Here is a 14,367-nt window from a genome sequence, read left to right as displayed (position 1 = left end):
TTACTTTGCCGACTAAGGTCCGTCTAGTCAAGGATATGGTTTTTCCAGTAGTTATGTATGGATGTGAGAGTTGGACTGTGAAGAAGGCTGAGCGCCAAAGAATTGATGCTTTTGAACTGTGGTGTTGGAGAAGACTCTTGAGAGTCCCTTGGACTGCAAGGAGATCCAAACAGTCCATTCTGAAGGAGATAAACCCTGGGATTACTTTGGAAGAAATGATACTAAAGCTGAAACTCCAGTACTTTGGCCACCTCATGCGAAGAGTTGACTCATTGGAAAAGACTTTGATGCTGGGAGGGATTGGGGGCAGGAGGAAAAGGGGACGACTGAGGATGAGATGGCTGGATGGCATCACTGACTCGATGGACGTGAGTCTGAGTGATCTCCGGGAGTTGGTGATGGACAGGGAGGCCTGGTGTGCTGCGATTCATAGGGTCACAAAGAGTCGGACACAACTGAGCGACTGAACTGAACTGAGCTGAACCTTGCTTAACCCAACATTACAAAAGTTTCTTTTGAATTTAAATTTTAGTTTATGTTTAGATCTATAATCCATTCGAAGTTAGTGAGGAGAAGGGGACGACAGAGGATGAGATGGCTGGATGGCATCATGGACTCGATGGATATGAGTCTGAGTGAACTCCGGGAGTTGGTGATGGACAGGGAGGCCTGGCGTGCTGCAATTCATGGGGTCGCAGAGTCGGACACGACTGAGAGACTGAACTGAACTTTGAATATGATATGACGTAGGGGTTGAGATTAGATTTTTCTCACACAAATATTCCCTTGTTCTAGCATCATGTATTGTAATAAGCAGTGAAAATAAAGTCACTCAGTCAAGTCCGACTAGAGTGACACCATGGACTGTACAGTCCATGGAATTCTCCAGGCCAGAATACTAGAGTGGGTAGCTGTTCTCTTCTCCAGGGATCTTCCCAACCCAGGGATTGAACCCAGGTCTCCCACAGTGCAGGTGGATTCTTTACTGACTGAGCCACCAGGGAAGCCCTGATGATAAGCAGTGCTTCCTCATTAAAGTGTCTGTGAACATTTTCAAACATCAAGTGACCCTAAGTGGGGGTCAGTTTCCACTGGTATTAAATTGTTGCTAGCTCCAAGCTTGGAGAAGGCAATGGCACCCCACTCTAGTACTCTTGCCTGGAAAATCCCATGGATGGAGCAGCCTGGAAGGCTGCAGTCCATGGGGTCGCTGAGGGTCAGACACGACTGAGCAACTTCACTTTCACGGACTGGAGAAGGGAATGGCAACCCACTTCAGTGTTCTTGCCTGGAGAATCCCAGGGGTGGGGTCGCACAGAGTCGGACACGACTGAAGCGACTTAGCAGCAGCAGCTCCAAGCTTAAAACTGGGATCAAGAAATCTAGTTCACATAGTTCCCTTCTTCGCAGAGGAGCAGGTGTCTATGTTCATGTTCCAATTCCTTTGGTAATTCCTTAAAATCTGTGTAACAAAACCAGTTTTAGAGCTGTTTTCTGTTAGAGAACATTCTCTGTATCTTGCTCAGTACTAGAAGCTGGAAGTCCTATCTCAACATAGATTTAATTGACATTTCTCTTGTGGGAAAGACTGAAAATCGTTTTATATGTTTCATATGACCTTTAATAACTTTTTCAGTGAATGGTCTGTTCATGTCTCTTACCCATTTTTCTATGTAATTTTTGGTTTCATCTAGACTACTAAAACTTCTCCTTATAATTTGTGTATGTGGTCCAGTAACTGAGTTCTGCATATTAATTTTATTTCTTGCTAGCTTGTGAATTTCCCAATGAGTTATTTTTATCATTGATTCTGTAGGATTTTCAAGATTTCTATTATGTCACTGTTTTATTTATTCTTTTCCAATTCATATGTCCCTGGTTGTTTTTTCAGTCTGCAGCTTTTTAACTGCATTCTTTCTTTTTGTGATACTTTTGTCAGGTTTAGACATCAAATGTTATACTTCCTCCCAGGAAAGAATTTGGAATTTTTCTTTGTTTCTTTCTCTTTCTGCTTTTTTAAAATACCTGAACCTATTTATGTAGTTCTGGGATTAACTGCCAAAGTTTTGGTTAAATTCCCCTGTGAAACTATTTTGGCCTGGTCCTTTCCTGTAGGGTGGCTTCTTGGTAACTTTATTTCTTCTATGGTTAAGCTTCTACCTCTACTGAGGCCAGTTTTGGTAAACTATATTTCCCTAAGAAAACCCATTTAAGTTATCCCATTTATATCAGATTACTGTTGTGTTCAGTCTCAATTCTGTCATACTGCCTTCTGTTGAAATTGTTGTATATATTTACTGCATTTTGACATTTTTCCTTTTTAAAAAAAAAGGATTTCTTTTGGTAACTGGAAGATCCATATTTTCATTCTATAAAATCCCGAAATTTGCTCAGTCTTTACCTAATCTTTTTATTGTCTGCTGTCAGTTTGAAGTGATATTCACTGACTATTATACTTACACTACAGAATGATCTTATTCTGTTTTCCCCTTTTTTTCTCCCTCATCCTCTCATTAAAAACAAAAAATTGCAAAACTGCATCCTTCTTTTGGGGCTTGGCTATACAGTAACATATAAGAAATGCTCATTGTCTGGAAATTCTTGCCAAAGTTATCCCAGACATTTTTTGGCTGGGGAAAACTCACCTCTCCCAGATTCTTCAGGAATACTACATGCATATATTATTCCCTGAATATTGGCACATTTGTAACTGTTGACTTGATATCTAAAAGTCAACTTGGTGGGATACAACATTCTTGATTTACACATTCTTTTCTTTAGTTTCATGAAGATATCGCCCCACAAATGCCTTTCTTTTGTATGCTGCGTCAGGAAGGCTGATGTTGGTCTCACTCTATCACCTTTGTACATTATCTGACCCTCTCATTTGGAGGAACCATATATTTCTCCTCTGTCTTTAAAGCCTACTAGGATGCACCCTAAACTGACTTTTCCCCACCACCCAATAATAGTTCCAGGTCATCTTTTACACCTGAAAGTTTTCTTGGATTATAGTTCAAAATATTAGTGCTGTTCAGTTGTTTTGATTTACTTCCTCATGAAAATCCTTTACTTATTTCATTCTTATTTTTCTGGTTTTCTTTGATGCCTTTTCATTTGATTATATTCTTCCTTGGGAAACCTGTAATATAGTTTCCATTTCTAGCATCATTTTGTCTTTTTCTTCTCTTTCTTTCCTAGGTTTTATCAACTCTCATTTCATTTATCCCTGTTTTTTGTCATTTTCTAAGTCTTTGTTTTTAATTCCTTATTTTGAGTTATTCTGTGTTACACTTTTAAGGTTGAATTGTTTTGGGGTATTTTCATCAGGAAAAAAGCTTTAATTCATATTGTCTGATATTTACAGTTGTTTTGTAATGACAGGGACAGATTCCCGCCCCGCCCCCCCCCCCAATTCCTTTTTCTTTAACAGGAAGAGTTCTTAGTTCAACAGCACCCTCTTCTGTGCAATTTCTTTTTATGGATCATGTTGTTGATGGTCATGATGGAGGGTAGATAGAGGAGGCTTGGTATGTCTTGTTTCTCTTTCATTTCTGCAAGACCCTTAATTTCCCCCTCTTATTTCCTTTTCTCTCGTTATTTCTTAACCTCCAAGGGCTACCACCCCTTCTCTATTTATTTGATTCTTTTCTCCAAACAATGATTCTAGAATGCTGCTGCTTCTGGTTGCACATACTTCCTCAAGTTCTGAGAACCACCAAATCCTGGTCACTGTTTAGTATTTTGTCATTAATAGTTAAATTTTTCTCTTTTTGGAGGTGATCTTACTTGCAGTACTTTGCAGTACTCTGTTCTCCCTACTCTTTTCAGAGTTTTTAAGCCTCCCCTGCTCTCAAGTTTCAGTGGCAGGCAAGTTGCAACAGTTTGTTGGAATTTTAAACTCTGTTTATATGGGTCTTGAAGGTTCTGGTGCTCTCTATCCAATAGCCATATTTAAGGTGTAGGTCCTGGGAATTCTCTGGCAGTCCAGGGGTTAGGACTCAGTGCTTTTACTGCCATGGGCCCAGTTTCAATTCCCAGTCAAGGAACTAAGATCCCAGAAGCCATGCATGATATAGCCAAAAAAAAAAAAAAAAAGGTGTGGGTTCCTGTATGGTTTTATGTGCTCTGTAAATTTTATGTTTTCTGGGAGGATAATATTGGGGAGATTCAAAATCAGGTAACTGCCACTGATCTATAGCAATGTCCTCTTAACTTTCTACTCTTATTAACCTTTTATTTGTTACTTGTATTTCTATTTCATGATATCATTGCATTTGTTTTGCTGTAAGTTACTTAAGATTCTTTGGAGAATGATAAAGAGTGAAAATAAATTTTTACTTTTTATTACTAAAAAAAAATTTAAAAATGCTCTGCCTTGGAAGTTTTTTTTTCCCCCCTTGATTTGCTTTTACTTTTAATAAAATGAATATGAGTAACAGAAGAAAAGAAAAAGGAAAAATAGAAGAGAAAGAAAAAAGCGTAGAAAAGCAATGAGACTGATTGTTTCAGTCCATAGATACCCAACTCTGAAAGCAGCAGTACACTATGCTATACTTATATATCTGTAGGCTCTCAGATATTATACACAGCAATGCATTGCAATTATACCTCATTTGTCTACACACACACATCCACAAGACACATATAAACAATATATGCACTTACTTGTTTCACGTTCTGGAGTTCTTCTGTCAATTGCTTCCTCTGCCTTTCCGATTCAAATAATTTTTCCTATATTAAAAAGCCACTTAATTAACAACTTGTTAAGAAGGTATCAATGAGCATGATTTTCAGGGCTTTGTTTCAAGGCTTACAAATTCCTCAAACATCCAGTTTCTAGAATCTGGAAATGTATCAATTTTCTGCCTTATACATGCCATTTAAAAGTAATTAGCTCTTTACAGTATAATTGGGATGTAAACATATTTTCTGTTACTATAATTAGTCACATTTTTTTTCCTGTGCCAGGGGCTGTGGGACCTTCATTTCCTGACCAGAAACTGAATTCAGGCTATAGCAGTGAAAGCCTGGACTCCTAACTACTAGGCCACCAGGAAACTCCTTACTAGCCACTTTTTAAAAAACCTAAAAATCTGAGGTCCAAAATAAGTCAATCAGGATCAAAATGTATAAATGTCAACTAAATGCTAGGTAATAGCTATCACTGTCAAAGAGTTTGCAAATTGAGGAACATGACTATTATAACTTAGAAGTCCCTCTTACCGTACATACGAAAGAGGACTATGAAACAGAGTTGACCATAATGTTCCCAATTTAGCTAATTTTTGTAAGATTATCCATAAAAATGAACATACAACTAGTGTAATCAAAATATGAAATAATAAATATTTAATATTTAATAAATATTAATATATATTTAATAAATATTAAAATCTTTGAACTTAAAATTAAGGATATTGAGAATAACACCCTAAAATATTCAATTTTGTTATGTCATAAATAAATCCACATTTTATTGATCAAATCAGAGATACTATAAGTACTTTAAGAGCCATTTTACTTATAAACCTGAGCAGAGGAATTGCTAGATTATAATGAGTGGTAAACATTCACGGCAACATTGGAATGTTTACAAGAAGCGATCTACTTTCTGCTATACTTGAGCTCATTCTTGTCTAAGAGATGAAATGAAGGTACTTGAAGATGAATATAATATAGCAATCTAACGAATCTGTCACAGAACAGGAGCCAAGAAACTTCTGGCTCCTGGGCTTTTATGCTCTGGTAAGTCACCTTCACTCTTTGTGTCCTAGTTTTTTGCATCTGTAAATGGAAAATATATCTATTTTCATTCAACTTTGCAAAGCAGTAGCAATGTGAACTCTGCAGAAAGGTTTTAAGTTAAATAAAGCCCATGGAACCTTTAAAAATCATTCTTGCAGAATAAAAATTAGCCATTGGCATCAAATTTTCTTGGTTCCATTTTTATTTGTAACTCAAATCAGACATGATAAACAGAGATCACAGGATAATGGGAAGTGATGACATCTACACATTCTGTGAAATCCATATAACAACCTCGGCTTTTTGTGTAGATGTGTGTATAATATAAGCAGAAAAACTCAAAGTACAAAGATTATCTCAAGCAAAACATTTATTGCTGTATAGTTTTTTTCTGTATTTAAGCAACTGGCTCTCAGCTAATAGACAGGTTTTCAGGTGAAGGAAATTATATAGAATATGTTTTAGCTGTGATTTCAGGTTTTGTCACAGTAGGATAAGTTCAGTCACATCTCGTAAATTTTAAATACAAATCCTGATTTACTCAATAGTTCCTCCAGAAAGCTTTGCTTAAATGTTAAATTAATATATATTTAAATTAAAATTCTAATTATTGCCACTGATACTCCAGTAAAAAACAAAAATATATCACTAAGTTTAACAATGATAAACATTGGGGCTTTCTTGGTAGCTCAGACAGTAAATTTAATCTGCCTGCAATGCAGAAGACCTGGGTTTGATCCCTGGGTCAGGAAGATCCTTTGGAGTAGGGAATGGCAACCTCCTCTGTTCTTGCCTGAAGAATTTCACAGACAGAGGAGCTTGGCAAGCTACAGTCACAAAGAGTTAGACATGATCAAGAATTAAGATGAAAAATATAAATTTAGCTTTAATAATTGACAGCAGTTTTTTCTTATTCTCTTAAAAAACATCTGCAGTGTTGGTTATACTGGTAAGATAGCATTTTTATATAATTTACTCTGTGTAAGTCACTGAATCTTACGGTTCATCAGAATTTTCTGAGGCTCTCAGATCTTTTACATTTCATCATAGGGAACTGGTTAAATAATCTAGAACAGACTCTTTGGAGGATAGGAGAGGCATTGAAAAGAATTAGGTAAATTCGTATATATTAACCTGAAACATTATCCAAGATATAATGCTAATAACAAAGAGAAAAAAAGAAGACAAGTTGTAAAAAAGTGTATAATATATGAAACAATTCTGTGGAAGTTAAAGAAGCAAATATACACATATTTTTTAGCATATGCTTGGGTACACAGAGAAAGTCTCTCAAAGGGTAAATAAGATACGTTAAACAATAGCTTCCTCTAGAGGTCAGAATTTAAAAACTAAGGTAGCAAGGAAATTTCTTTCTTTTTTAAATTTGGTATAAAGATTTTACCTCAATAAAAATGAAACAAATACTAGAATTTCACTTATTTAAGAAACTAATTAAAAATAATTTGGGGCTTCCCTGGTGGCTCAGTGGTAAGGAATCTGCCTGCCAATGCTGGAGACTCAGGCTTTCGAAATGTAACTTAGGAAAAGTCCTACATGCCATGGAGAAACAAAGCCTGTGCACAGGTTCAACTGCTCTAGAACCTGGGCACCACAACTGCTGGGCCCATGTGCCACAGCTACTGAATCCTGCATGCGCTGGAGCCCGTGCTCTCCAGCAGTCCAAGTTACCACACGAAAGGCCGTGTACCACAACTAGAGAGTCACCCCCGCTCTCTGCAACTAGAGGAGAGTCTGTGCAGCAATGCAGACTCAGCACAGCCAAAAATAAACACAGAAAAAAATTTAAATATATCCCTATGATGAATTAAAAGTAGTTACACTGCTTTTCTTGAAGACCTGAAAAATATAATGGCTTTCCATAAAAATTAAGATACAAATTTAATATTCTAAACACAAAATTAAAACATATATAGAGAAAGAAAATCTTACAGTATATTTGGGAAATATATTGTGTTTTTTATTTCCTTTAAACCTCAATCCATTAATTTCAAATTATGTTAGCAAAACAAGATGTCCCTGAAGCATCCCCATGAACATAAGAGAAAATGTATTTTCCAGTGAACATCTGAGGATCTAAAATTGTCATGGCTTGCTTCATTGGCTCTTCATCCTTCCCATCAGTGTGAGAAAAAAAGGGGTTAGAAGTAGTCAGATTAGAAGGTATGATTACGAACCACACTGTTCACAACGAAGCTGTGAAAGGTAAATAACGAGTATGTGAGCTAAAAAATTTACTGTCTGAAGGTCAGCTGAGGAAATCACTGACTGTGAAATATAAATAATGAGTATATGAGCTAAAAAATTTGCTCTCTAAAGGTCAGCTAAGGAAATAAATATTAATTAATTTGATATTAATATTCTATACTAAGCTATTTGATATTGATATTCTTAAAAAAAAACCAAAAATTAAGTCTTGATACTCCAGGATTCAACACAAGATAATTTTCTTTCTTTTCTTTATACAAAAGAAAATATAAGGCAGCTAAATTGGAGATTACCTTAAGTGTATTCACTTCTTCCAAGGCGTTATTTCTTTCATGCTTAAGCTTTTCCATTTCATGTGTTTCTAAGGAATCACTTGTCTCCTGAGAGATCTGTATGCAAGATAAGAAGGAAGAGTTAGAACAGAACATGGAACAATGGACTGGTTCAAAATTGGGAAAGAAGTATGTCAAGGTTGTATATCGCCACACTGCTTATTTAACATATATGCAGAACACATGACGAAAATGCCAGGCTGGATGAATCACAAGTTGGACTCAAGACTCTCAGGAGAAGTATCAATAACCTCAGACACGCAGATGTTACCACCCTAATGACAAATAGCAAAGAGGAACTAAAAGCCTCTCAGTGAGGGTGAGAGACGAGAGTGAAAAGCTGGCTTAAAACTCAATATTCTAAAAATGAAAATCATGGCCTCTGGTCCCATCAGTTCAGTTGCTCAGTCTTGTCCGACTGTTTGGTCCCCATGAACTGCAGCATGCCAAGCCTCCCTATCCATCATCAACTCCTGGAGTCCATTCAAACCCATGACCATCGAGTTGGTGATGCCATCCAACCATCTCTTCCTCTGTTGTCCGCTTCTCCTCCCACCCTCAATCTTTCCCAGCATCAGGGTCTTTTCAAATGAGAAAGCTCTTCTCATCAGGTGGCCAAAGTATTGGAGTTTCAGCTTCAACATCAGTCCCTCCAGTGAACACCCAGGACTGATCTCCATTAGGATTGACTGGGTAGATCTCCTTGCAGTCCAAGGGACTCTCAAGAGTCTTCTCCAAAAATACTGTTCAAAAGCATCAATTCTTCGGCACTCAGCCTTCTTTATAGTCCAACTCTCACATCCATACATGACCACTGGTAAAACCACACCATGACTAGATGGACCTTTGTTGACAAAGTAATGTCTCTGCTTTTGAATATGCTGTCTAGGTTGGTCATAACTTTTCTTCCAAGGAGTAAGCATCTTTTAATTTCATGGCTGCAGTCACCATCTGCAGTGATTTTGGAGCCCCAAAAAATAAAGTCTGACACTGTTGCCACTGTTTCCCCATTATTTGCCATGAAGTGATGGGACCAGATGCCATGATCTTTGTTTTCTGAATGTTGAGCTTTAAGCCAACTTTTTCACTCTCCTCTCTCACTTTCATCAAGAGGCTTTTTAGTTCCTCTTCACTTTCTGCCATAAGGGAGGTGTCATCTGCATATCTGAGGTGATTGATATTTACCCTGGCAATCTTGATTCCAGCTTGTGCTTCTTCCAGCCCAGTGTTTCTCATGATGTACTCCGCATGTAAGTTAAATAAGCACGGTGACAATATAAAGCCTTGACGTACTCCTTTTCCTATTTGGAACCAGTCTGTTGTTCCATGTCAGTTCTAACTGTTGCTTCCTGACCTGCATACAGATTTCTCGGGAGGCAGGTCAGGTGGTCTGGTATCCCCATCTCTTTCAGAATTTCCCACAGTTCATTGTGATCCATACAGTCAAAGGCTTTGGCATAGTCAATAAAGCAGAAATAGATGTTTTTCTGGAACTCTCTTGCTTTTTCGATGATCCAGTGGATGTTGGCAATTTGATCTCTGGTTCTTCTGCCTTTTCTAAAACCAGCTTGAGCATCTAGAAGTTCACGGAAGCCTGGCTTGGAGAATTTTGAGCATCACTTTACTAGTGTGAGAGGTGAGTGCAATTGTGCAGTAGTTTGAGCATTCTTTGGCATTGCCTTTCTTTGGGATTGGAATAAAAACTGACCTTTTCCAGTCTTGTGGCCATTGCTGAGTTTTCCAAATTTGCTGGCCCCATCACTTCTTGGCAAATAGATGAGGAAAAAGTAGAAATGGTTACAGATTTTACTTTCTTGGGCTCTAAAATCACTGCAGATGGTGACTAAAGCCATGAAATTATTAAAAGACACTTGCTCCTTGAAAGAAAAGCTATGACAAACGTACACAGCATATTACAAAGCAGAGACATCATTTTGATGACAAAAGTCAGGCCTAGTTAAAGCTATTGTTTTTCCAGTAGTCATGTACAGATGTGAGAGTTGGACCATAAAGAAGGCAGAGGGCCAAAAAATTGATGCTTTCGAACTGTGGTATTGGAGAAGACTCTTGAGAGTCCCTTGGACAGTAAGGAGATCGAAACAGTTAATCCTAAAGGAAATAAGTCTTGAATATTCATTGGAAGGACTGATGCTGAAGCTGAAGTTCCAACACTTTGGCCACCTGATGCAAAGGGCCAACTCACTGGAAAAGACCTTGATGCTGGGAAAGATTGAGAGCAAGAGGAGAAGGGGGTGACAGAGGATGAGATGGATGGATGGCATCACAGACTCATGGACATGAGTTTAAACAAACTCTGGGAGACAGTGAAGGACTGGGAAGCTTGGTGTGATGCAGTTCGTGGGGCCACAAAGAGTTGGACATGACTCAACTGAACAACAGCAACAAAGCAATCACAGGGGATTGTCAATATTAAGATACGAGAGAAAAGTTATACATTAGATACTAATATGAGAGCTAAAATCCTCTTTTGATGAATCTTAGGCTTTTGCATGACAATAACAAGATTCAGTTTCTTAGTTTGGAGTTGTTTCATTAGATAGAAGAGAATATTAAATAATCTGGGGTAACAATTCCTTTAAGCTTAACCTTATAGTTTTGCTACTAATACAGAATTTAGATATTTATGAGGTGTACACACTCGGTATGCATTACTGTCATCTTTAAAATTCTTATTCTAACAATTTTTCCTTAAAATCCAAATTTTAAGGCTGTGTTTATAATGTATGTGTTTATAAATGCTTTCAATATGTATGTGTTTATATATATAAAACATATACACACAGTGGAGTATTAGCCATAAAAATGAATAAAATAAGGCCATTTGCAGCTATGTGTTTGGACATAGAGAACATTATACTTGGTGAGATAAGCTAGACAGATGAAAGGCAATACTATATGATACTACTTATATGTGAAATCTAAAAGATAAAACAAATGAATGTATATATAAAGCAGAAACAGACTCACAGCAATAGAAAACAAACCTATGGTCACTGGAAGGGAAAGAGAAGAAGAGAGGGCCAAATTAGGCCCGTGGGGTAACAGATACACAGCAAGAACATACTGCGCAGCACCAAGAGCTGCGCCACTATGTTGCACACCTGAAACTAGCATAATACGGTGTATCAACTACACTTCAATTAAAAAGAAGGCTTTATGAGTTACCAACATAAACTGTTCCCTAAAGATATCCACTCCAAGTACGTAACCATAGCTAACAAAATACTGGACATTATCAACCAAGATAGTTTTCATGAACCCAGTAAAGTACATTGATTGATTATGTGACTTGTTTTAACTAAACAAAACATATCAGCCAAAGTGCCTTAAAAAGATTCCTGCACAGAAACTGTGTCTTGAGGATAATATTAATTCATGCACAGGCGAATAAAAACAACAACGAAACAGAGATGACATTTTCTCTTACTTCTAGTTTGATCTCTAATAATTACAAGGTAAACAAAAAAACAATGGCAATCTTATCAGAAATAAAAATCCAAGTCTAATTACATCTCTTTTCTATGTGGAAGTTAGAACTAAAAATAAAGTATAGAAAATACAATTTAAAGGACTGAATAGAGAAACTGACTGCTATCTAAAGATGAGATTTAAAAGCAGGGCCCTTCAAGAAGAGAGGAGAGGTGAATGCCGAGTAGGAAAAAATAATACAGTTAATAATATCAACCACTGACTGGGAATTTTGTGCAGATACACTGCTAAGGACTATATATTTTCAATATTAAATTCTTACCATTATCTTTAAAACCTTGTCTCCATTTCACAGATGAGGCAAAGGGCTCAAAAGTTTACCAACATGCCTAGAGTATTTTCACAGCCCAAAAGCAGCTATTCCAAAATTCCCACAGAGTTCAGATTTTTACTAACTGTTCAAAATAAATCATGCTGGTATAGAAATGATAAACTCAGATTTGCTTTCCAAATCCTAGGATATCACAAGTAGAAGTCATCCCTTAAGTTTTGGCAGAAATATTTTTCCTAAAATCACTGCTTCCTGTTGCCCTGACACATTTGCTTTTGTGTATTTATGGTCATTATCCATAATATATATGATCTCATACTCTTCTGTCTTTGCTATTCTATTTCATTCTTAAATTGTTTAGATTACTTCTGAATACAGTCTCAAATGTAGCAATATTCCCAAAGTGTGTTCCAAAAGATACTAGTTTTGTATAAAACCGTAACAGGGTGATGGTGATGGTGGCAGTGGTCCTTGCAGGTCAGCTAAGTTAGAGAAATAAAGATTTAGAAAAGTTACCTTTCTTCCTTGCAGGTCTTCTAGTAGCTCTGATATGCTAATAAGCATTTTGAATATCCCAAATTGGAACATAACGACTTGTTTTCCTCAAGTTTTCTGACCATATTACACACACAACCCTCCTTTATTTTGTAGCATCTCATGGGACTAATGTCTACTGAGAACATTCTGGGAAACACTACTCAACATTCAGATTTGCTTATTCTACCTCGTTATCTTAAGAAGCAAAATTCTTCTTAAGAAGAACTTAAGAGTTTAAATAAGAATGCAGATAAGAGTTATAAAAATTTACTAAGATAAATTATGGATTGGGTTTTTAGGCATATAGTCATCATTTTTGAGTTTAAAATGAACATAAATCATGAATGAAAGAATCCATGGTATCATTTTGGGAGGCAAAACACTACACTAACATTCAGAGAACAAACTATGATTTACAAAATGTTTTAAACTCTATTGTTATTTTAGGGCTAAGCAGCAAAAACTGGCCATAGATATTACTTGTGAATTCTTTGAAAAGTCCCTTCGTGGTCAGTGACTTTCCAAATATGCTTCAACTAAGGAGATCAGCCCTGGGATTTGTTTGGAAGGAATGATGCTAAAGCTGAAACTCCAGTACTTTGGCCACCTCATGCGAAGAGTTGACTCAGTGGAAAAGACTCTGATGCTGGGAGGGGTTGGGGGCAGGAGGAGAAGGGGACTACAGAGGATGAGATGGCTGGATGGCATCACTGACTCGATGGACGTGAATCTGAGTGAACTCTGGGAGTTGGTGATGGACAGGGAGGCCTGGCGTGCTGCGATTCATGGGGTCGCAAAGAGTCGGACACGACTGAGTGATTGAATTGAACTGAATGAGATAAACTGTTGCTATTTAACATCAATGATTCCAGACAGATACCTATTTTCCAATCTACCTCCAGCTCTTGACCTTTATCCTCTTGACCTTCTTACATCTCTTTCTTACCTGGTTCTCATGATATCATTTTCAACCCTTGGGCCCCCTGACCTCTGTGATACTTGGTAAATAACATTATAAATCACTTTTATTCTGCTTTCTCAAGTCTGCAATGTAGTACCATAAGACCCTACAGAAAGTCACTGCACTGTGCTCAGAGGGCCTCACCTCAGTTCTCCCTTCACTATTGCTCCATCATCATCGTTTTTAAGTTATCTAACTTGTGCCAATTCTGGATAGCCACTATTGCACTGGCCACATTCACAACCTCAGTTCTTCTTAAACAGAACAACAACCACTGTTTCAGTCTAGTTTTATTGATAAAGCCTTCCATTATGAACTAGCCCATCCAATTACCTCCTTTCCTTAAAATTTCTGTGTATTCCCTTATTTTCCCCTGCCTAATCCTTTTATTTCTTATAATCTGGTTTACATGTTTTTCTTCCCTCCTCATATTTTAATAATAATTACTTGTAGTGTCACCAAACAACTTACTCTGAGGAAAAATATGCCCCTCATCAACTTTCGTTAACCACTTTCTTACACATAGTATTGCTCAAGCCATTTGTCCTTGAAACCTTCTCTTCCCTAGGTTTTTGAAACTCTACTGTCTCATCTATCTGCAGGATATTTAGGCTGTTTCTAATGACTTCATTTCATTTCTATTTCTTAAATGGAGAAAAGTTCCCCAAAGTTTGTCCTTTTCTGCCGCCTTCTCTACAAGCTGTCCCTGAGCAATAACATGCACTGCCATGCTATTACAACTATCACCCTCCACATAATTTGCAAATCCCTCTCCTGATGTA

General features: G+C 37.3%; 1 protein-coding gene across 5 annotated transcripts in view; it reads right to left on the bottom strand.

Moving 5' to 3' along the window:
- Positions 1-14,367, bottom strand: part of STXBP4 (syntaxin binding protein 4) — a 228,147-nt gene that overhangs the window by 110,402 nt on the left and 103,378 nt on the right. For all 5 annotated transcript variants that reach the window (XM_069602516.1, XM_069602518.1, XM_069602520.1 and 2 more), the window contains exons 12-13: positions 8,268-8,363; positions 4,669-4,734 (exon numbers count right to left, since the gene is read on the bottom strand). In XM_069602516.1, coding sequence (XP_069458617.1) covers positions 4,669-4,734; positions 8,268-8,363 — 162 coding nt within the window. The remainder of the gene's footprint in view (positions 1-4,668; positions 4,735-8,267; positions 8,364-14,367) is intronic.

Source organism: Ovis canadensis, chromosome 11, assembly GCF_042477335.2.
Source record: "Ovis canadensis isolate MfBH-ARS-UI-01 breed Bighorn chromosome 11, ARS-UI_OviCan_v2, whole genome shotgun sequence".
In the NCBI taxonomy this organism is placed as follows: Eukaryota; Metazoa; Chordata; class Mammalia; order Artiodactyla; family Bovidae; genus Ovis; species Ovis canadensis.
This window is presented reverse-complemented; position numbering and strand designations above follow the sequence as displayed.